At 55.2% G+C, this 21,125-nt stretch overlaps 1 protein-coding gene across 1 annotated transcript; it reads left to right on the plus strand.

The window, feature by feature from the left end:
• The first annotated feature begins 869 nt into the window (after positions 1-869).
• On the plus strand, positions 870-20,528 carry HIP1R (huntingtin interacting protein 1 related). The gene is made up of 32 exons (XM_033008167.2): positions 870-1,007; positions 6,006-6,069; positions 6,490-6,632; positions 6,973-7,029; positions 7,282-7,362; positions 7,523-7,599; positions 7,915-7,976; positions 9,083-9,223; positions 9,704-9,761; positions 9,840-9,915; positions 10,146-10,283; positions 10,373-10,431; positions 10,502-10,574; positions 10,944-11,127; positions 11,202-11,290; positions 11,585-11,701; positions 12,173-12,274; positions 12,533-12,727; positions 13,045-13,192; positions 13,503-13,589; positions 13,892-13,999; positions 14,379-14,515; positions 15,277-15,387; positions 15,512-15,570; positions 15,887-15,917; positions 16,047-16,109; positions 17,254-17,354; positions 17,950-18,055; positions 18,880-19,003; positions 19,182-19,243; positions 19,424-19,612; positions 19,705-20,528. Exons 1-32 carry the CDS (start codon positions 915-917, stop codon positions 19,741-19,743), a joined length of 3,174 nt encoding a protein of 1,057 aa, XP_032864058.2. The 5' UTR covers positions 870-914; the 3' UTR covers positions 19,744-20,528.
• The last annotated feature ends 597 nt before the right edge of the window (positions 20,529-21,125 follow it).

The following is a 21,125-nucleotide window of genomic DNA, read 5'->3' on the forward strand; positions in this document are numbered from 1 at the left end:
GTCACCAATAGCAAGACCATGATGCTCAGGCTGAAGCTGTCCAGCAGCTGTACTGTAGGTTGAGCCTTAGAGAAATTGGTGCAGCTTCCTCAGCGTGAGCTGCGCTTCCTGGTTTAAAGGTTTTTAGAGTTAGCGGATGAAGGTGCTCAACCCCCTTGTGAATTTAAAATGCTCTACTGATGGCTTTAAAATCAATATAGAAAACTGAGCTCAAGCGATGCAACAGAGATCCACGGAGCTTTAGGATTTTGTGCTGGGGCTGACCTGGATTTATGGAATGGGAAGAAAGAGTTAGTTTATTCTTAAAAAATGACTATTAGGGTTAGTTTATTCTTAAATGACTTAAAACCCCAGCTTTATTATCTACCGTGCTCTGAGGCTCGTATCGAAACTCAAGGTGCCCCAAACTTCGCTGCCTTATTTCTGGAAGCATTACAGATACTCCAGCGAGTGCCTTTCCTATCGTCTTCTTGCAGTAAATTATTATTAAAGACAACAAAGCTACTGCTCAGCTAGGGCCTGCTTTCTACAGGGGTGGGTGTGCTGCCTGACTTTTCTAAAGGGAAGGCTGAGGAGGCGGTAGCAACGAAGCTCCGAGACTCTTACACGCGTCGCGCGTGTATTTGCAGGGTTTAATCCCGAGAAGGGTGAAGAGGGGCTCCGCCGCGTTATCAGAAACGGGGCGCAGAGTTGGGAAACAGGGAGGTAGTGGGGGCGGGAAGATGCCGCCGCTCCACCTGCCCGCGGGTGGGCGTGGGGCTGGGCGGGGCCGCGCGGGGGCCGGGCGCGGCCGCTAGGGGCGCCCTGGTGCGCGGGCGCGGCGCGGCGCGGCGCAGTGCGCGGCCGGGGGGTGGTGAAGGGAGGGGGGGAGGGAGCGATTGGTGCCTGCGCGGGGCGCGGAACGCGGTTCCACCATGAACAGCATCAAGAGCGTCCCTGCGCGGGTGCTGAGCCGCCGCGGAGGGCACAGCTTGGAGGCGGAGCGGGAGCACTTCGACAAGAGCCAGGCAATGGGCGGCGGAAGGCGGGTGGGGGGGTTGCCCCGGGACCGGCTCCGGGACCGGCGTGGGGGGGAAGCGCGAGTGCTGAGGAGCGGGCCCTCTCCGTTCCGCGGGGCGCGCTGTAACGCGGGAGCTTCCCGGGGAATGGGGGTGGGCTCCGGGGACCCCCAGGTGGGGCGGTGCGTCTGTCCCTCTGTCCGTCCCCGCTGCCGGCGCGGCTCACGCTTCCCCCCCGCCCCCGCCTGCCCCACTGCTTCCTCCCGGTCCCGCGTGGGTACCGGCCCGGCCCGCTGCCCCTGGGCCGAGCACCGGGGCCGGTTCCCTGCCAACCGCCGCCGCCCCGGCGGGCAGCGGAGAGCCCCGGGCAGGCGGCTCCACACACAACCCCCCCCGCACCTCCCCCGGGCCTTATCGGCAGGTAAACACGGCCGTGAGCAAACAGGGAAAGTTTTATGGCCCTGGCCGTGGCGGCCGGAGCGCGGCCGAGCCCGGGAGCCAGCGCAGGCAGGAGCCCGGGGCTCCCTCCCGGTGCCCACCGCGCCGCTAACGCGCATCTCTGCATCCCGGTCCCGCGGCAGCTCCGGTGAAACCGGGGGCTCGTTTGTCCCGGGGTTGGGTCACACGTGGGGTCTCCCGCCGCGGGGGTTGGGATGCGCGGCCACGGGGAGAGTGGCAGAGTGAAAACAAAGCCTAAACGTGTTCGTGCCTCGAGGTGTCCGGCTTGGACGGGGGTGGCCGTACCCCTTCCTGCGGCCCCTGTGGGGTGGGGGATGCTCGGGTGTGACGGGGCCGGCGTACGGCTTGTGGGAAACTAATTACTTCAACAGTGTGGGCAGGGATGGACAGAGGGACAGGCTTGCTGGCTGCCCCAGCAAAAATAATAGTGCCCTCACGGCACACATCCTCTGACGCCTCTGATTTTGCAGGCTGCAAATACATTGCAGATATTTTCATTCTTTGCTTTGCTGGCCCATCCCCGGCCCCTGGGCTGGTTTGGCCCCGGAGAATGCCAGAGAAGGCAGGTGGTGATTTTGGGCCTCGTGGGGTCACGGTGGTGCTGGGTAGGAAACGGAGCTTGTTGGGTTTGGGGAGCAACACGAGAAAACCGGCAATTCCGGTTCCTTCTGGATGCGTCTCCTTCAATCGTCCCGCTGGGCACCGCTGATAAATAATCGCGGCGGCAGCGCTGCCTCGTGCGCCGAAGGGCAGCCTGTGCCGGCCGTGCGGGAGCGGGTTCCTCCTCCCTCCCACCCTTCCACGGCATTTTGTGGGATTTGTGCGCTGCGTCGGTGCGACTTCGCTCGCAGTCACCGGGATGCCGTGGGCAGAGCCACAGACAGGGTGAACGGGTGGTCACTCTCCGTTAGAGAGCTAAACCCCGGGCTCGCTGGCAGACAGTCACAGTCACCACCCAGAACTGACCTTTTTTTCCAGCAACTGCTGAAAAAGTGTCCTAGAGAAGCTTTATCCTAACGTGGTTTCCCATAGTTGTGCTTCAGGTGAGAGCAAAACTGTTCCTCTGTCAGTACGTATCGATCTGCACTTTACATCTAATTATAGCAGCTGCGGAGATGGCTGTCGGTCGCCTTTGTATCGTGGGGACGCTGGTGGCACGTCCATTCCACGCGCCTTCACCGGCCAAGGATTTCACACCATCCCTGGAGAAGGATGCTGCCCCATCTCCTTTCCCCCTGTGAAGGTTGGGGCGATGCCCCTGGGTGCGGACAGGAGTTGCTGGCCCTGGTATGATCCCAGGTGCTTGAGGGTGACGTGAAGGTCACCTGCCTTCTCTGAAAATGTTTTTTGAGGTCTTGTGTCAGGGTGGTACAGATGTCCCCTTTGGAGCGGTTGCCAGTGGGAGGTGGGAAGCTGCCGTCCCACAGTGGGTGCTCACTTTCCAGCCTGACAGGAGGCAAAACTTGCCTTTTTCTGTGGCCATTCTGAAATAAGAATGTTAAAAATCCAGAAAGCTCCTGAGCTGCCAGGAATACAGTGTGTGTAACGGCCGAGTGGTGCCTTCTTTGGTGTAATTTGGGAAGGAGAAACGTTAGGAAGGGAACTCCAGGGCAGCCGTTTGCAGTTGGGCTGATCCAGCAGCCCTCGTGCTGCCTGGCCGGGGAGGTTTCCAGCTTGACATCCTGCTGACAAAAAAATCACTCCCTGCCACGGCGTCGTGCTGGAACCTGGCATCCACCTGCCGGGTGGGGATTACGGCCCCGCGGGATGCGAGGGTTTCGGGGAGCCGTGGGCAGGGAGGATCACGCCGTAATTAAAAGCAGCCTGGAAAGGACGGGTGGATGTAAACTGTGCTCCTTCATTTGGGTGCTTTGATCCTGGCTTTAGTCACCGGCTTGGTACGTGAGGGCTGTGAGTAAGGCATTTGGGCTGCACCCGTGTGGGCTCCCACGGCCCGTGGTCAGGCAGGTTTTGGGGTCAGACCCCACCGCTGACGGGGCTGGGGCTGCTCCGCTCCCCAGCAGTGATGGGGAACTGTCCCGCAGGTGGCATGAAGACTTTGGCCAGGCTGGTTGTGCTCTTGCCCTGACATTGGAGACCTACCTATCTCCAGACATGCCGATGATGTTCCAAGAGGCCGGGTCAAGTGTGAATCTCCCCGTTTTGGAGCTGTCTTCCACAGCCCAGCTTCACCGGGCAGCCGGCAGCGACATCCTGAAGGCATGAGTGTCCCAGGCTGCAGCGTCACCCTGTGCCCATCCCTGGTCCCAGCATCCCCTTTTTGTGGACCTCCTGGATAGCCCAGAGTTTAGAGCCAGCAAAAGCACATGTGAACTGGCAGTCCCGAGGGATTGGCATTGGGTCGGTACCACTGTGGTTTATTCGGGACCACGCTGGACGTGGTGTCTGAGTCATGGCAAAGCTGTGGGTGGGCTGGGGGCTGCCCCTGCACCACTCCACTCCTCTGTGTTGGATGTCAAATGGCTCAGTTGAAACCTCTGCGCTGAATCACCAAAAATGAAACCGGCCTCTCTGGCAGCTCCCGGGCTGAATTTTGGCTGGTCAGGCTGGAAATGAGATTTTGGGCAATAAACACAGTAAAACCACCAACACCGATGGGAATTACAGCCTGGTTTTGGGCCAGGCCAGCTGGGTCCCAGCCCTATCCCAGTTCTGCCGGGCAGTACTGGGTGGCTGAGCTCCTGTCCCTGGAGACATGGGATGGCATTTCCCTGGGGGTCTGCCCTCGACTTGCACATTGGCCCCTCTGGTTGTGTCTCCTCCTGGCCCCGTGGGGCTTGAGGCTGAGCCTGGCTCCCACTGATGGGCTGGGGCGAGCTCATCATGCTGCTCCTGCACACAGCGGGTGGTGAAAATCCAGGTTTGGGAGATGTGTCTGCCCCGCTCCTCGCCTATGCAAAACACCTCGGTAACATGCAATAGCCCCTTTAGCAGCCCTTGACTGGAAGATATGTTTCCAAGCCCTGCCTTGCAAAACCATCGGCTTGTTGCTCTCCAGCACGTGATAAAGCTTGCTCTGTGTCAATAAACCATCAGTTTGGTGTTGTACCGGGAGGTGCTGGCAGCCCTGAGGACCCCGTGGCACATTTCCTCGCCAGCCAAGCTGCGGTTGGGGGTGCAGCCTCTCCATCTGCTCCAGGCTTTTGGGTGGCTGCGGAGGTGTTGGGCGCTTTGGGAGAGGCAGCTGTGCTGCAAATGCCTGTTTCTGGCCACTCCAGGCTCATTAACCTTTGGGAATAAGAGGATTACAGCAAGTCACCGGCTTAACTCCACTGCTGCTTTACGGCCCCACATGGTGGGGTAACACCAGGGCTTCCCTGGTGCTGGAAGGGCAAAAGTGTCTTTTCCCAGTGACTGGGCTCTGCATTTTGGGGCTGGCTCACTTTTTGGGGTGCATTCACAGTGGTTTTGCCACTGTTGTGCCCGACTCATGGGCATAGCCGTTTTGGGCTCATCTGGGGCGATTTGGTGCATCAACCCCTTTGGCATTGCCCCCTAGGGCACGGTGTCAGGTTCCTCCTGCATAAGTCAGGAGCACTTGATAACTCGGCGTTGGGTTCCTCCTCCCGCAGAAAAGTGCTTCGATTCAGAGGCATCCCCTGGACAAGCAGCCATGTCAAAGCAGGTGCTTTCCCCAGGAGGGGAGATAAGATTTTTTTTTTATAAGGTTTTTACAGCTTGTAAGGCTGCAGGGAGGGACCAGGTTTCTCTTCCGGCACAAGGGCTGGTGGCGGGGCCGCTTCCTGCCTTCCCAGCTGGGACCTTTTTCCTCTGGTGGTGACCAAGGGCTTGTGCGAGGGCGAAGGAGTTCAGCTGAGTCTGCAGGGACCTGGGGAGGAGGAGGAAGATCCTCCTCATTCACAGAAATTCCATTTTGCAGCCTGTCATCACACAGGAGACACAACCCTCTCTGGGGTCGTCTTTTGAAAGAAATTCATAGTTTAAAGTGTGTTGTGATCAAACATACTAAAATATAGATAATCGCCCTCTGATAAGCGAGTTGCTCTGGATTTTTGCTCTGTTGAAATGGGCATCTCTGCCCCCACTCCCTCCTTGCTCGGGGGCTGCATTTTCCCCACATGCTGTTTGCATGCAGCAACACCATCAAAAAAAAAAAAAACAAACCACCACCCCCTGGTTCAAAGGCTCCTTGTGATTAGAGAAACAACCCTGGAATTTGACATCTCGCTGTCGTGCTTTAGTGCTCCCTGGGCATGGCGCTGAGTTCAGGCTGCAAAAATGCTGTTTGATTCCTGGGATGGGGACAGCAGGGAGCCCAACTCTGACTGATTGTGCTGGGGATGGGGGGTTTTAACAGATTGCTTTGATCATGGATAAAAAAGCCTATTTTAATGTGTCATGAATGGCTTTAAGGTGACAAGTGTGCTATAAAATTCAGGGTATTCCCCGAAAGCGCCGCGTGGCTGGTCCATTTGTACTTGGATGCACAGCCAGCTCTTTGCTTCGTGGGTTGGGGATCGTGAGGGTCGTGCTGCTGCTGATGGCTGCTCTCTCCTCCTCTCACAGGCCATCAGCATCAGCAAAGCCATAAATACGCAAGAAGCACCAGTGAAGGAGAAACATGCCCGCCGTATCCTTTCTCTTGGCTCACCTGGACAGTGTGGAGGAGATCCAGTGCTGAGGCAGGAGGGGTTTCACCCCATGGGGCTGCAGCCATGGGGGGTCTGAGAGACAGGAGACCCACACAGAGCTTGGCTGGGGGATGGCATCATGTAGGTTTGTCCATTGGTGAAAATGCAAACAAAAGCAGTGCAATAAAATTACGTTTCTTTGGCAATAAAATTCAAAGAGTCCCAGCGTGCCCTGCAGCAGGGGAAGGTGCACCAGAAAAATATAAATGGAGGTTTTATCTGTGGGTGCAGCATCACACCGGTGATCTCTGTGCCTGTGGTGTGTGTCCCCTTTTTAATGGAAGTTGAACAGGAGTGGCCCCCAGCCCAGCCTGTCCCCACCTCCCATGCATGTCCAGTTGACCTTGACCTCGGGGAAGGGATCATCCTGGGGACGCACCATGAGAAAGGAGCGTTCACCTTCTGGTCCTACGCCATCGGACTGCCCCTGCCCAGCAGTGCCATCCTCAGCTGGAAGTTCTGCCACGTCCTGCACAAGGTCCTGCGTGACGGCCACCCCAATGTGAGTGAAACGTCCTCTGAAACGTCCCTCCTGTGTTGCTGGTGGGAAATTTTTGGCTCTTGCCAATGTCCCTCTGTACGGAGGGTGGGTTTCCTTCCCTGCCCTGGCCATATTTCCCAGGCCATGCGGCTGTGAAACACTGTTATCTCACATCTTTGAAACCTCCCGGTGCAAAGCCCTGACCTCTGGTTGCTGTTGAGGGGCTTGAACTTCTCCTAAAGCTGGAGCAGCATAATGCGCTGGATCCATCCTCTTCCCCAGCTTCAGGGCAGGCAGATGGGTGCTTGTCCAGCTCCGTGCCAGCCCCACCGTGCTGCATCCCTTCTGTTTTTGTCCCCAGGTCCTCCAGGACTGCCAGAGGTACCGCAGCAACATCCGAGAGACGGGGGACCTGTGGGTGAGTGGGGCGAAGCGGAGGTTTGTGCCTTCCTAGGGGGTTTGGAGGTGGGTTCTGAAAAACATCTTGGGCATGGGGAGGGCAAAGCACCACCTGAGATAACCCATCATCTCTGACCCTGCTGGGTGATGGTTACATGCATGGTGAAGGGCAAGAGGGTGAGAGTTGTAGGGCCAATGCAGTTTCACTGGCACACGTGGATCCGGTCACATTGCTCCGAATTCACCACGTTTCCCCTCGTGTCTCTGGCAGGGCCATTTGCATGACAGGTACGGGCAGCTGGTGAGCATCTACACGCGGCTCCTCCTCACCAAGATCTCCTTCCACACCAAGGTGAGACCCTCTGCCCCCCTCCACACCCTGCCGTGCCAGGGGGACGGGGCTTCACTGGGGGGTGTGTCGCACCGGCAAAAATACTAGCAGCAACTTCTGTTTTGTTTTGTTTGTTTTGTTTGGTGGTTTTGTTTGTTTGTTTGTTTTTTTCCTTACGAAGCATCCCGAGTTCCCCCCGAGCCTTGAAGTGTCAGATGAAGTGCTGGAAAAGACCGCAGGGACAGACGTGAACAACATGTGAGTGTCCCAGCAGGAGCGCAGCACCCAGTGCGTGGTCACCGGGTTCTTGCTGCCTGGCTCGCAGCACCCTGCTAACAAAACAGCTCCTGTTCAGGGCAGCCATTGGTGTTTTAGAAGTTGGTTGGATGTTGCCTGATTCCTCCTGTACCCGCAGAGTGGTGAGGAGCGTAAATGCAGGGAGCAAAACCACCAAATTCTTATCAACCTGAGCCCTTGCTGGCGCGGCAACCTGCAGCAAACACGAGAAACCAGAGCAAGGATGTCTCTGCCATCGGGTGATGGGGTTTTGTTTTGGTTTTTTTTTTTTGGCAGCTTCCAGCTGACAGTTGAGCTGTTTGACTACCTGGACTGTGAGCTGAAGCTGTCGGAGTCAGGTGAGGAGGCGGCAGGTCCCTCCTGTTTGCCCTGGGGCTCTTGAGCAATAGTTTCACTCTTTGGTCAGAACAGAGTTCCGGCTTGGGAGGCTGAGGTCGGAGGCTTGGGTCTTTCCTTCCTCTCTGATGAGATTCCTGAATTTGTTTCTCAGCCAATTTCCCCTGTTGCTGCTCTGTAGAGACAGTTGTAGGAAAGTATTTAAGGAACGTGGCTGGTTTTAGCCCACCTGAGCAATGCAGTGTGTTGTTTTCAGAGTGGTGCTGCTCTGAAATATATTTTTATTTCTTTTTGATACAACCATCTTAATCATATGCATTACCCGTATCCCCTCAAAGCAGAAGAGGGGGCTGTACCTCTTTCTAAATCCTTATTTCCTCTTGTTGAAATATCTCTGGGGAGGGCTGGAGGCCCCTGCCTGTGTTTGTTTCTCTTGCCTCTTTCTCCAGGAATTTTTAGATGGCTTAAAAATGTGGCGGTTTCTTCCTCTGTCGTGAGTCAGAAACACGGAGCTGCCCTGGAAAGCAGGGCACAGCGGGAGACACTGTGCTCCCGGCTCCCACCAGCCTCCCACTTCTCCTCCTGACCCAGTTATACAGAGAATTTATATTCATAAATACTTTAAAGCTGAGCAGGGAAGAAGCTGGAGTGGATATGCTGGCTGGATTTCTGCCAAGGGAAGGGATCTGTTTCTGAGCCGGGGCAGGCGAGGCTGCGGTGCCAGCAGGCCTGTCCCCCACCCTGGCATCTCCCAGCTCTTTGCATGATTAAATAGAGCGGAGCAAACCCCCTCACCTTCTTCGTCTGCGTTGTGCAGCAACAGCTCCTGAGGGCATCTGTCCTGCCTTTGCAGCACCATGGGGTTAAGTCCTTCCTTTTTGGGGTCAGGGTATCTGGGGCAGAGCTGAGCACCCCTTCCCTTTGCCACCGTGGTCCCTTTGGGTGTTTTTCTTGCTTGGAGTGTGGGACAGGAAAGGCAGCAACCCCGGTGTTTGCCCCGTGTCCCGGCAAAGCCACATCCGTCATGGTTAATGATCAAGCTGAGTAGCCCAGAGCGGGACGGCTCTGCAAACACGGCGCCGGCACCTCATTGCGCTCAACCCTTCAGTTTTCAGGCAGCTCAACACCTCGATGGCGGTGTCGCAGATGTCGGCGGTGCAGTGCCGCCTGGCCCCCCTCATCCAGGTCATCCAGGACTGCAGCCACCTCTACCACTATGCCGTCAAGTTAATGTTCAAACTGCATTCTTGTGAGTCCCTGGGGATGTGCCCTGGTCTGGTCTTTTCCCGGGTGAGGCTTTTGGCTGGATTCTTGGGGTTCAGGCTTGTGTGGATGGATGCATCCGTCACCATGTCCCTGTATCCCACCTGGGCTCTAAGGACCTGCTCCATCCCACATAGACATCCCAGATGAAGGAATTAGAAGCACTTGTCCTTGATGAATTCAAACTGATGTGCCTTGGCCTGCCAGCCCCCTGCACAGGATTGCTGGGCAGTGCAGTGCCAGGGGCCTCACACAAATATTTTGGGGTTCCCACACCTGCCTCTCCCTGCGCTGCATCCCCGGTACCTACATTGGGAATGGGGACACCCCGCTCCTGTCCTGACCGCTCCCATCCCACTGCCACCTGGCCTTTACCCCTTTGGCTTTTGCAGCTGGAGGGATCTGGGTGCCTGTGAATAAATTTGCAGCCCCAGATCAGTCACAGCTGTCCCCCACATCGCTGCAGGTCTGCCGGGCGACACGCTACAGGGCCACCGAGACCGTTTCCACGAGCAGTTCCGCAGGTAACCCGGGGCTGAGGTGGGGTGGTGGGGTCCCCTGCCCGCCTCCCCTCGAGCGGTTTTTCTTTCCCCCCTCTCCAGCCTCAAAAACTTCTTTAAGAAAGCATCTGATATGCTGTATTTCAAGCGGCTCATCCAGATCCCTCGGCTGCCAGAGGTATGGCAGGATTTCAGTGCGGTGGTTGTGTGTGATGCTTTGGAAAGCTTGTGGCTTCAGAGTGTACAAGGCATGTCCTCATGGATGGTTTTGGGGTTTGGGGACATGGCAGAGGGACCTGCTGGCATATCTCAGTAGCATAAGGATGGCTGCCTGCCTTCCCTCGGTGGTCTGCCTGCAGCGGTCCCCAAAACCCCAGGTAATGCCACCCCAACTTCATGTCCCTGCAGAGCCCCCCGAACTTCTTGCGGGCATCCGCGCTGGCTGAACACGTGAAGCCGGTGGTCGTCATCCCTGAGGAAGCCCCTGAGGATGAGGAACCAGAAAACCTCATCGAGATCAGCACAGCTTCCACCACCGAGCCACAGGTGGGGACACAAGGATGGGATGGGGACCATGGGACGAGGAGACAGGCACCCACAGCCTGACTCAGCTCGGCACCCTCTGTCTTCCCCAGATCACTTCGGATATATTTGAGCAAACCTTCGGGCCGCCCAACGGCATTCGGGATGACAGGTATGGAGGTCCACGGTGGCAGAGGTGAGGTGGCCACTACTGCGTGGGACCAACTTGCCTCTCTCCATAGGGATGCGCAGATTGAGAGCCTGAAGAAGGAGGTGGACATGCTCCGTGCAGAGATGGAGAAGATTAAACTGGAGGTAAAGCCAGGCTGGGGAGCAGCAGGTGTAGGAGAGGGGTTTTGTTGTTTTTTTGGTGCTGTAGCGTGAAAACCCCAGCGGGATGCAGCAGGAGCAAGGTCCTGGCACAAAGTGCTGTGTTTTGGGGCCTCTCCCAGTGCTGGGACCTGTCTCCTGATGGGGTGGAGGCATTGTGGGACCTGTCCCTTGCTGTCCCAACTGGCTGTTAATAGTGGGGACAGAGCGGCTGCAGGGGCTGAGGGAAGAGCTTTCCCATGCATCTCATGGCTGTTTTGCCCAAATTGCAGCTGGGCACCTGGATAGGGATGCTGGGGAGGGCAGAGTCATTGCTGGCATCGGTGCAGGGCAGTGCCTGACAGTGTCCTGCAGGCGCAGCGATACATCACGCAGCTCAAGGCGCAGGTGAACAGCCTGGAGGGGGAAGTGGAGGAGCAGCGCAAGCAGAAGCAGAAGGCGCTGGTGGACAACGAGCAGCTGCGGGATGAGCTGGAGAGGCTTCAGAGAGCGAAGCAGGACAGTGACAGGTCCCAGCGGCTCTGTGCCGAAGCGGAAAGTAGGTGCCCTACAGCACCCGTCGGGCACGGGCCACCCGTGCTGCGGTTGCTGATGCTTTTCCACCCCATTCAGAGAAAGCCAACGCCACCGAGATCCGCTACACGAAGCTGAAGGAGAAGCACAGCGAGCTCATCAACACACATGCCGAGCTCCTGAGGAAGGTAACGCTGCTGCCTGCGCCAGGCAGCGACCGACCACTGCCTTCATTCCTCTGTCACTGCCGGCATGGCTCGTGCGTGCCCAGCCCCACGCTGTATTAGTCCCATCATCCTGCACCTCTGAGCACTGGGTGGGGGGCACCCCTTGAATTCATGTCCACCGGCAGTCGGCGTTTTGGATGCCGTGAGAAGGGCATCTCGGAGGTGTCCCCTGAGCCAGAATTTGGTCAGAACGAGCCCAGCGATGGCGAGGGTCCCCGCCCTGAACACCCGGTTAAGCCCCGTGTCCCCACGCAGAACGCCGACACTGCCAAGCAGCTGACGGTCACGCAGCAGAGCCAGGAGGAGGTAGCGCGTGTCAAGGAGCAGCTGGAGTTTCAGGTGGAGCAGGTCAAGCGAGAGGCTGAGATGAAGGTGAGCTGGTACAGCCCCGGATCCTTCCCCACCACGGAGCTTCGCTGCCCGTCACTGAGCCCTTCCCGACCTGGGAAACACGGTAGCTGTGCACAGTTTGAGTGCAAAGGGCCAGGGTGGTTGTTGATGTAGGTCCCTGATCTGGGAAAGAGTTGCCCTGGCTCCTCAGGAAGGTGTGATTTAATGCATGCTTTCTTCCCTCTTGCCTAAATCTGCATTTTCTTCCCCCCATGATGCAAATTGGTGGGTTTGGGGGCTTTCGTTCTATGGGGCCCAAGCTGGGGGCTGCTCCTAAAATTCCTACCCTGGGGAAAGGAGCCCTTTCAGGATACCCCACCCTGAGACCCTGAAAACCCCTCCTTGCCAAATGCGGCCGGGCTCATTCCCGTTACCCTGGCTGTGTGCTGGCACCGAGCGGGGCCGGAGCGCGTTTGCAGCGGCTGAGCCCCCAGCGCAGGCGTGCGGTTGCAGCTGGAAGACCAGAGCGTGCAGCTGGAGCAGCTGCGGCAGGAGCTGGACGCCCGGCGGGACGAGCTGGACGCGGCGCAGCACTCGCTCAGCCACGCCAAGCAGGTATGAGGTCCGGGGATGCAGGATGCGCCCCAATCCCCGTCACAAATCCTGGTCGTGCAAGACAGCGTGCCTGCCGCCGCCGCTAAGCCAGCGGCACAAACAGCAGCCCGGGGGAGCAGTCACGAGGCTGAACGTGGGTCTGCCCCATCAGTGTCATGAGCTGGGCATGTCCTCAGCTCCCCTCCCTCCCCGCATCACCATTGGGCTGGCGACATGGTCACAGGTGAGTGACAAGGGGTCTCTTGGCCCCACTGGCAGGCGGGTGCAGAGCTCAGCGCTCAGGTGGAGGCTTTGCACGCCGAGAAGGAGGTGCTGAGGCGGTCGGTGAGCGAGAAGGAGTACGAGCTGCTCTCCACGCGTGGCCTCATTGAGGAGAAGGAGCTGCAGCTGATCCAGGAGGCTGACAAGGCTACGAGGGAGATCCGTGATCTACAGGGCAGGCTCCTGGAGAAGGTACGATGCTGTGTGGAGGGTCCCACTGCCCCTCTACTCACCAGGGTGAGACGTGTTTGGGAGGGTGCTGAGCAGTCGAGGGGCTCAGCTGAGCCATTTCTGATGTAGCCAGTGGGATATTACTTACACCAGCAATAATGGGATGCTTGGGTCTAATCCTGCAAAAGGGTTCTCAAGGGATATGCTGGTGATGGGCCCATGGTGATAAGGGGTCCTGTCCCCCAGAATTTTCCAGATGAATTTGCAAAATTTAACAGTAGGTAAGAATCTTTCCTGTATCCCCATTGTGCCACTCACCTGTTCCTCTCGCCCCACAGAGCAACCAGGAGCAGAGCCTGCAGCAGAAGCTGCTGGATGAGCAGTTCGGCATCCTGCAGGAGACAGTGCGGGAGGCTGAGGACATCCTCCGTGATGCGGTGGCCAAGCTGGATGACCCACTGCACGTCCGCTGCACCAGCTCCCCCGGTACATCCCACTCAACCACTGAGGCTGCAACTCGCAGTCCCTTCTCCCACCAGGACAGATAGCACTGCATCTCAGCTTTTTTCCTGCCAGACATCACACCCAAGGAGGTTGGGGTCAGACTTCCCACGAGGGAATTTTTGGCTCTTGTCTCAGCACTATTTTGCTCAGATCTTAGTGCTGTTCCCCGGCCAGGGCTGTGAGGACCTGAGCTATCTTGGCTTCCACTCAGTGGTGCCTCATGGAGTCAGTGCTCATGCTTGTTCATACGCTCGGCAGCCTGACTGTACTAACGAAGCTAAATTAATTGCAGATTACCTGCTCAGCCGGGCGCAGGCGGCGCTGGAGTCCACGGATGCCCTGGAGAATGGGCATGTGCAGTACGTGGCCTCCATGGCAGGTACCTGGGGCTGGGGACTGGTGGCATTGCTTTTATTTTTATCCATCCAGCAGCCCCCAGCTGCTTCGGGGCCATCAGCAAGAGTACAATGCCCTGGTGATGGAGGGACACGGCGGGTGCTGTTGGTGGGTTCCCATGTGCTCATTCAAGGAGCAACCTGTGAGCCAGAGGGGTCAATACCAACCTCTCCAACCTCTTGTACTGATCCTTGAGTACCTTTTGAAGGGTGGGTTGCAGCCCCTGGGACATGGCAAGTGCTGCTCAGGGCTGACAGCGCCTGACCACGTCCTCTTTGCCGGCAGATGCTGCGGGGCTGGTGGGGGCTCTGGCCCTCTTCGCGCACCTGACAGCCGACACCATTGTGAATGGCAGCGCCACATCCCACCTGGCTCCCACTGACCACGCTGACCGTGAGTGCCCTGTGTGGCTGCAGCAGGGGTTGGGGTGGGCTTTATGCTCCTGGGGTTTGTTTTGGGGATGGCCATGCTAAAACTCTCTTATCTGGGAGCTGGATATGGGGCAGATCTTCCCTGGGGGCATCATGGTCCCTGCAGCTCCCTGTGCTGCCCTTCCTGACATTCCCTCCCTGCCGGTGCCCCTTTCTGGGGCAGTAACGTTGCTTTGCTCTGGATGCCAATTTATGCTCTTCTGCAAGAAATTTGCTGGATTCTGCTGATGCTCAATGTCATCTCTGTGACTGAGGGAAGGAGGAAGAGGAGGGTAGCAGGGCTGGGATGGAGGGACCCGTTGCCCAGCGAGGAGCCCAGCACTGACCCATCCTTTCCCCAGGGCTGACAGAGACGTGCCGGGACTGTGGGCAGCAGAGCCTGGACTACCTGGGCAAGCTGAAGGACAAACAGACGGTGGGGTGTGCGGAGCTGGGGGACGTGCGGCGGGCGCTGCGGAGGGTCCTGCAGCTGGCCCAGGTAGGAGATGGAGCCCAGCGTACCCACCTTCCTGCCCAGGGCAGGCAGCATGGCTTATTTACTGGCACTGGTATTTCCTAAACGAAAAATCAAAGCAGGTAGTTCATAGAGAAGGACATTGCCTCCATTTGTCAAGGTGGGCTGTTTGCTCGCAGCCTTCTGGATGCACCTTGATGGACCACATTTTTTTTTTTTTTTTTTTTTTAAATCAAACCATGGCTTTCCCCATTGTCCAGAGTTGAAATCAGAGATGCTGGGTTGGAGTAAGAACTTTGGGCTGGCTTGTTCCCCATACCCACAGGTTCTGGTGCTTTCCTTGAGCCATCTCAGCTTCCAAGCTTGAGTGATCAGATCAGCTGAAGTCTTTCAGCCCAGTAACCCTTGCGGAAAAAAACTTCTCAACTTTCAGATATTTCTTCTCGTGAAGCCTCCATTAGTCTTTCCCATTAAACTGCTGCTAATTCAAAGGCTGTCAGCTCTCCAGAGCCCTCTGGAGCCCTGCCCTGCCAAAACTGCTCCTGTAATCAAGTTTTGTCACCTTGATTTGGGGCATTTCTTACTTCTGAGGTCCCTGTGCCATGTTTGCTGCAAGTTGGTGGCACATGTGCCTTCACCCTTGTGATCTACAGAATGCTGCTCCTGCAGCTTTATTTAGGGGGGAATAAAAAAGCAGTTGGATACCTTGCTTTGGTGTTACTCCTTACAAATATTCCCTTCTCTCCCTCTGCTGAAAATCTGGTGGCTGCTGCCTCCTCCGGCAGGAGCTGAGGCCCAAGAGCTTAGACATCAAGCAAGAAGAGCTGGGTGACATGGTTGAGAAGGAGATGGCCTCCACCTCAGAGGCGATTGAGGATGCCGTCAGGCGGATAGAGGTGAGATGAAGCTGCAGGATGGGCCATTTTAGTGCCTTGGGACAGCAAAGTGTCCATCACTCCTCCACCCAACTTGCCCTTGCAGCAACATGGCATCCAACCTTCCTCTTGTGTTTCCCACCAGGAGATGATGAGCCAGGCCAGAAACGAGAGCTCCGGTGTTAAGCTTGAAGTGAATGAGCGGTGAGTTTTGAGGGGCAGCACGCGACAGCTGTGGGCAGGTTTCTGTCCTGTGCCCCGATCCTGCTGGGCTGTGGTTTGCTCCAAAGCCCTGTGTGCAGCCCAGTGCTGCATCGTCCTGACTCTGAGCACAAAATTCTCTTTAGAAGGGTGGACCTTTGTCTTGCCAATTGTTCACAGCTGCTTTATGTGCTGCTTTGGAGTAATCTACAGGCTGGCTGGTCTCCAAAAAAGACCTACTGTCTAACTGAGGCCAAAGCCTGCTTCCCTGGACATGGAATCAGAAGATGCTGAACGCTTTTCTCTTGTTTCCCTACAGGATTCTGAACTCCTGCACGGACCTAATGAAGGTCAGTACTGCAGGAGTCTATCTGGGGTGTCAAAGTCTCTGCAAAACTGTAACTTCTCACCACCGGCAGCATCAATCCTTCTCTGTAAAATCCCCATCAAACACCAAAACCTGTTTTCCTTTGTTCCAGGCTATTAGACTTCTTGTAATGACATCTACGAACTTACAGAAGGAGATAGTAGAAAGTGGCCGGGTAAGTCCTCCCCTACATTCGTCTCTGTGCATCAACATGAAATATGTAAGAATTTCCTACAGTTTGCAGAAACACCAGCTGAATTTTGTGCTTCCCTGTGTTAGCAGTACTCTGGCAGTCTCACTCACTGGAGGTGGGTTGCTCAGCCCTGTGTTCTCTGCTGTCAACTTTGCAAAACTTTGTCCACCTAAAGACAATGGCCCAAACTTGTGTGTTTTAAACCCATCCCAAATTCGCGGGCTTGGGGCTCCAACACTAGTTTTTGTAGAGTCATAGAATCACAGAATGGGTTGGGTTGGAAGGGACCTTAAAGACCATCTAGTCCCAATCCCCCCCAGCCATGGTCAGGGACACCTTCCACCAGCCCAGGTTGATCACAGCCCTGTCCAACCTGGCCTTGAACCCTTCCAGGGAGAGAGCAGCCACAACTATTCCAGCGCCTCACCACCCTCAAGAGGAAAGAATTTCTTCCTTATATCTAACTTAACTTAAATCTGCTCTTTCAGTTTAAAACTGTTATCCCTCATCCTATCCCTACACCCCCTGGTCATGAGTCCCTCCCCACCTTTCCTGTCCCCCCTTTAAGCCCTGGGAGGCTGCTCAAAGGTCTCCCCGGAGCCTTCTCTTCTCCAGGCTGAACCCCCCCAACTCTCTCAGCCCGGCCTCCCAGGGGAGCTGCTCCAGCCCCCCAAGCATCTTCGTGGCCCCCTCTGGCCCCGCTCAAGCGGCTCCATGTCCTTCTGCTGTTGGGGGCCCCCGAGCTGGCCCCAGCACTGCAAGGGGGTCTCCCCAGAGCAGAGCAGAGGCGGGGAATCCCCTCCCTGGCCCTGCTGCCCACCCTGCTCTGGCTGCAGCCCAGGGCACGGGTGGCTTTCTGGGCTGCGAGCACACGTTGCTGGCTCACAGGCAGTTTTCTATCTACTGATACCCTCAAGTTCTCTGCAGGGCTGCTCTCTTTTCTTGATCTATATTTAAGCAGGCCAATAAGAGTGGCCTGAAGGGCACAGAAATGCTGCCAATCCCTTGACTTATGGCTTTATATATGAATGTTTATATTTTCATAGTTTCTCTGAATTGATGGATTTATATATTGTTGTATGTCAGAAACAAGTTAATACAGGCCATAATATTCTCATAACAACAGGGGGCAGCAACAACTCAGGAGTTTTACGCCAAGAACTCACGCTGGACAGAAGGGCTGATCTCTGCCTCCAAGGCGGTGGGCTGGGGAGCCACGCAGCTTGTGTAGGTACCCCCGGGATCTCTGCCACGGCTGCTGTGGGAGGCTCCTCTCCGGGCACAGTCCCAAGTGCTGCACCCAGCGCCAGCCCACGCTTCTTCATCACCCACTAACCCAAACCGTCCCACCGCTGAGGCTGCATGGAGCATTATTGCGAATTCCTTATAGAGCATCATAGCCTGGGTCAGACCACACGGTCACGAATCTAGGGACTGCCAGTTCCTGTTTGCAAAATGTGAATGTTGCTGCAATCAAATACTCCATTTCCTGGTTCCTGCTCAGATGGTTGTGGAAAGGGTGGTTGGGATTGGGGCAGGGTATCCCTGTACCAGTGTAGGAAATGTGGGGGCTTTTTTGGACAAAGCTTTAAAAATCTCATCCACTTCATTACACTTCCAAAACTTCATCCACTTCCAAAACTTCTGGATCTGGGCTTTGAGTACTTGCTTTGTAAATGAGCTTTAAATAATTACAGGCAAAGCTGGTGATTCAAGGTCTGATGCTGATTTCTAAAGGTATAGCAGGAGATAAATAATCTGCATTTGCTTCGCAGTGCATGACAAGTGTCTCTAATACGATCTCCCTTCTAACTCATAACAGGGAGTCAGCAGACAGAGTTGTCCTGCATACAGGCAAATACGAAGAACTGATTGTCTGCTCCCATGAAATCGCCGCCAGCACGGCTCAGCTGGTGGCTGCCTCCAAGGTGGGTATCCCAGCAAGATCATCTGCATGGGGCTTGTCAAGTTTTAAGTCATTTTGTTCCTGCAGCGTTGTCTCACAGATGTTTTTGGGCAGCGGTGCGTGGCCATCCTGTCCACCAGTCCTGCAGGTTCCTCCAGGAGCAGGGATGAAGGGAAGGTCTTACTAGTTTCAAGTCAGTCTGATTTTAATCCCTGTGTCTTCACCTGTGTTAATATTCCCACACATAGTAGGGCTTGCCTTGGAAACAAAGATGTGTAAAGCATCCTGTCAAGCTGATTATGTAAAAAAAATGTTTATAACTAACAAGAAACCCTGAATAAGTAACTGCAGGGGCCAGCATTGAGAATAATGGATTCTGGTCCTTGCCACCTTCCCTCATGGTCTGGGCAAAAGTGATGAGTAGAGGTTTCAGTGAGCAAATGAGGATGCAGGTTGAGGGTGGGGAGGACCCATACTGCTTTTTACAGCAGATGGTTTTAAAATTAAGAGCATGATTTAAAAAAAAAAAAAAGCTCTGTATTTGCTGCATATCCAGGTGTGCTTAGCTCAGGTGGGAGCAGAGCTGGTTTGGTGTCCTGGGGCTGAAGGGCCTTGCAGGGATCACCTTGTCTGGCTATGAGGGGATCATCAAGGATAAACGTGTCCATCTGGCTGTCCGTCCTTTCCACCTCTCAGGTTTTCATGCCTGAGGACTGTTCTGACATGGTGTGATCAGTGTCCCTGCTGTGAGGGAGGACATGGCTGCTGGCGGCTCCCCAGAGCCAGCGAGCACCCGTGGGGAGTTGCTATGGTGGGGACCCACAGCCATCTCCGTGCTTTTTGCAGGTGAAAGCTGAGAAGAGCAGCAGGAACCTGGGTCGGCTCCAGGAATGCTCGCGCAACGTCAACGAGATGGCAGCCAACGTGGTGGCTTCCACCAAGTCGGGGCAAGAGCAAATCGAGGACAAAGGTGAGGATTTTGCAAGGAAAGGAAAGGTAAAAAAAAAAAAAAAAAGAAAACAAATCCCTTTCTGGCCTGGTGAATGACCCAAGGTGCCGGTCTGGCTTCACTTTGGCACGTGAGGGTCCTCTGCAAGGAGTGCGCTCAGTAAGGTGCGCTCAGAGAGGTCCCCTGCCTTTTTTTCCAGACACCATGGACTTTTCAGGCATGTCCCTCATCAAGCTGAAGAAGGAAGAGATGGAAACACAGGTATGGCCATGAGGCTGGAGTTGGTGCTGCTGCCCTGGGGCCAGGCTGAGGTCCTGATCCAGACCTGTGCAAAGGGAAGGCAGCGCATTCTTCTGCCCCATCACCTCCAGTGCTGCACTGGGGGTGGCGGGGATTGCCCCCCCGGGGTGCACAGGGCCCAGGATGGTTGTTTGGGTGCAGGTGAAGGTGCTGGAGCTGGAGAAGCGTCTGGAGGGCGAGCGGGTGCGGCTGGGCGAGCTGAGGAAGCAGCACTATGCCCTGGCCGGGGCTTACGATGCCGCAGAGGATGGGGAGGCAAAGCCGGCGCCGGCCCCCAGGAAAGGCATCCTCAAGAAGCCGCCCCTGGCCCAGAAGCCCGGCCACAGAGAGGTAAGACCCCCAGGGTTTGAATAAACACGGGGAGGGGGTTTGTGTTCACAGCACCACTGACTGATATTTCGCTTTATCCCTTCTCGTTTCAGCACGACCGAGATGCTGGCCCGTGCTCCCCTCAGGTCTAGCTGGGGCTGGCTGGGTTTTTCAACAGATCACGTTGCCTTCGCGCTGGTGTGCCTTCATGCGCGGGGGTCTCCTCACCACCCGGCCTGGAAAACTGGATGTTTTTTTAAAAAAATGTTTTTATTTTTTTTTTTTCTTCACTTGATTCCTATCCGTAGAGCAGGGGATGCCCTCCTCCTGGCCTGCCAACTGGCTCTCCCAGTTTAATTTAATTTGGGGTTTGTTTGGGTTACATTTTTTTTTAAAAAAACTTTATCAGCACTAGAAGTTTTCAGTAAATGTAGCGCTCTACTGTACTGCTCAGACCCTTTCAAAGAACTGTGAACTGTTTTTAAAGTAGGAAACTGTTGGGCTTTTCTTGCAACCATTTTTTAAATTCCCCTTTTTCAGCCTGAGGAATAATTTGACTTTGTTTCAGCGTGGGATCAGCTCTCTGTGGAGAGGGAGACATTAGCCTTAACCAGCATAAGAAGGAGGGCTTTTGTAAGGGAAAAAGCAGTTACTGGCACACACTGGCAATAAGGATACAAAATATTTTTTTTTCCTTTTCTATTTTTTATTACTACAGCAATGTCAGGGGATCAGTTGCATTATGTTTTATATTTAAGATAATTAGCAGAATTAAATCTAACCGTGGCCTATGGGAGCCAGGGGATAGAAAAGTCTGCAGCAATAAGGAATTACTGATGTGGAGACACATGGGGGCAGAAGAAAAATCCTGTCAGCTGTATCTTCCCTTGGAGCTACTACTGTGCTGTAGATTATTAAAGAAGCAATATTTAAAATAGATGTTGCAGTGCCTGGTCAGCTTGTTGGTGGGGAGGGGGCCAATGCCATGGTGTAGGGCTCTGAGGGTTGAAGCAAGCCAGCCCTGACTCCCAGGGGAGCCAAAGGCAAGCGAGTGCCTTGGAGGAGTTAGCTAAAGCCCGGGGGCAGAGTGGGGTGCACCCACTGCCCACCTATCTATATGTATCTACATATACATGTGCCTCAATATATCTACAGATAAATACATATAGTGTCATGTGTGTGTAGCTGTATCTATCTATTGGTGTATGGCTCTGTGTGTGCCTATATATGTCTGTATTTTTTGAATATATGCACACTTGTGTATTTTTTATATATATGTATAGATACACACACACATAGATGTGTGTAGGTCTGTATTTATGCAGTTGTCTCCATCAATATGGCAAGACCAGTTCCCTGCCCAGCATGAGCAGCTCACCAAAGCAGAGTAGAACATTAATTTCTGTGGTGTATGATTGCCACATGGCTCTTGCTGGCAGCCAGGGCAAGTGGCAGCCTTACTGCAAGTAAGTAGCTTAAATAAATAAAAAGCAATGCAGCTGCAGCAGCATGGGTTCGGGATCACTGCTGCCAG

The sequence above is a fragment of the Tyto alba genome, unplaced genomic scaffold (genome assembly GCF_018691265.1).
Source record: "Tyto alba isolate M040663 unplaced genomic scaffold, T.alba_DEE_v4.0 Super-Scaffold_44, whole genome shotgun sequence".
Classification (NCBI taxonomy): Eukaryota; Metazoa; Chordata; class Aves; order Strigiformes; family Tytonidae; genus Tyto; species Tyto alba.

Coding starts and splice junctions, on each gene's coding strand:
- HIP1R (XM_033008167.2), top strand. CDS start 915: ATGAACAGCATCAAGAGCGTCCCTGCGCGGGTGCTGAGCCGCCGCGGA. Junction 9,762..9,839: donor TTCCACGAGCAGTTCCGCAG/GTAACCCGGGGC, acceptor CCCCCTCTCCAG/CCTCAAAAACTTCTTTAAGA. Junction 19,613..19,704: donor AGAAGCCCGGCCACAGAGAG/GTAAGACCCCCA, acceptor TTCTCGTTTCAG/CACGACCGAGATGCTGGCCC.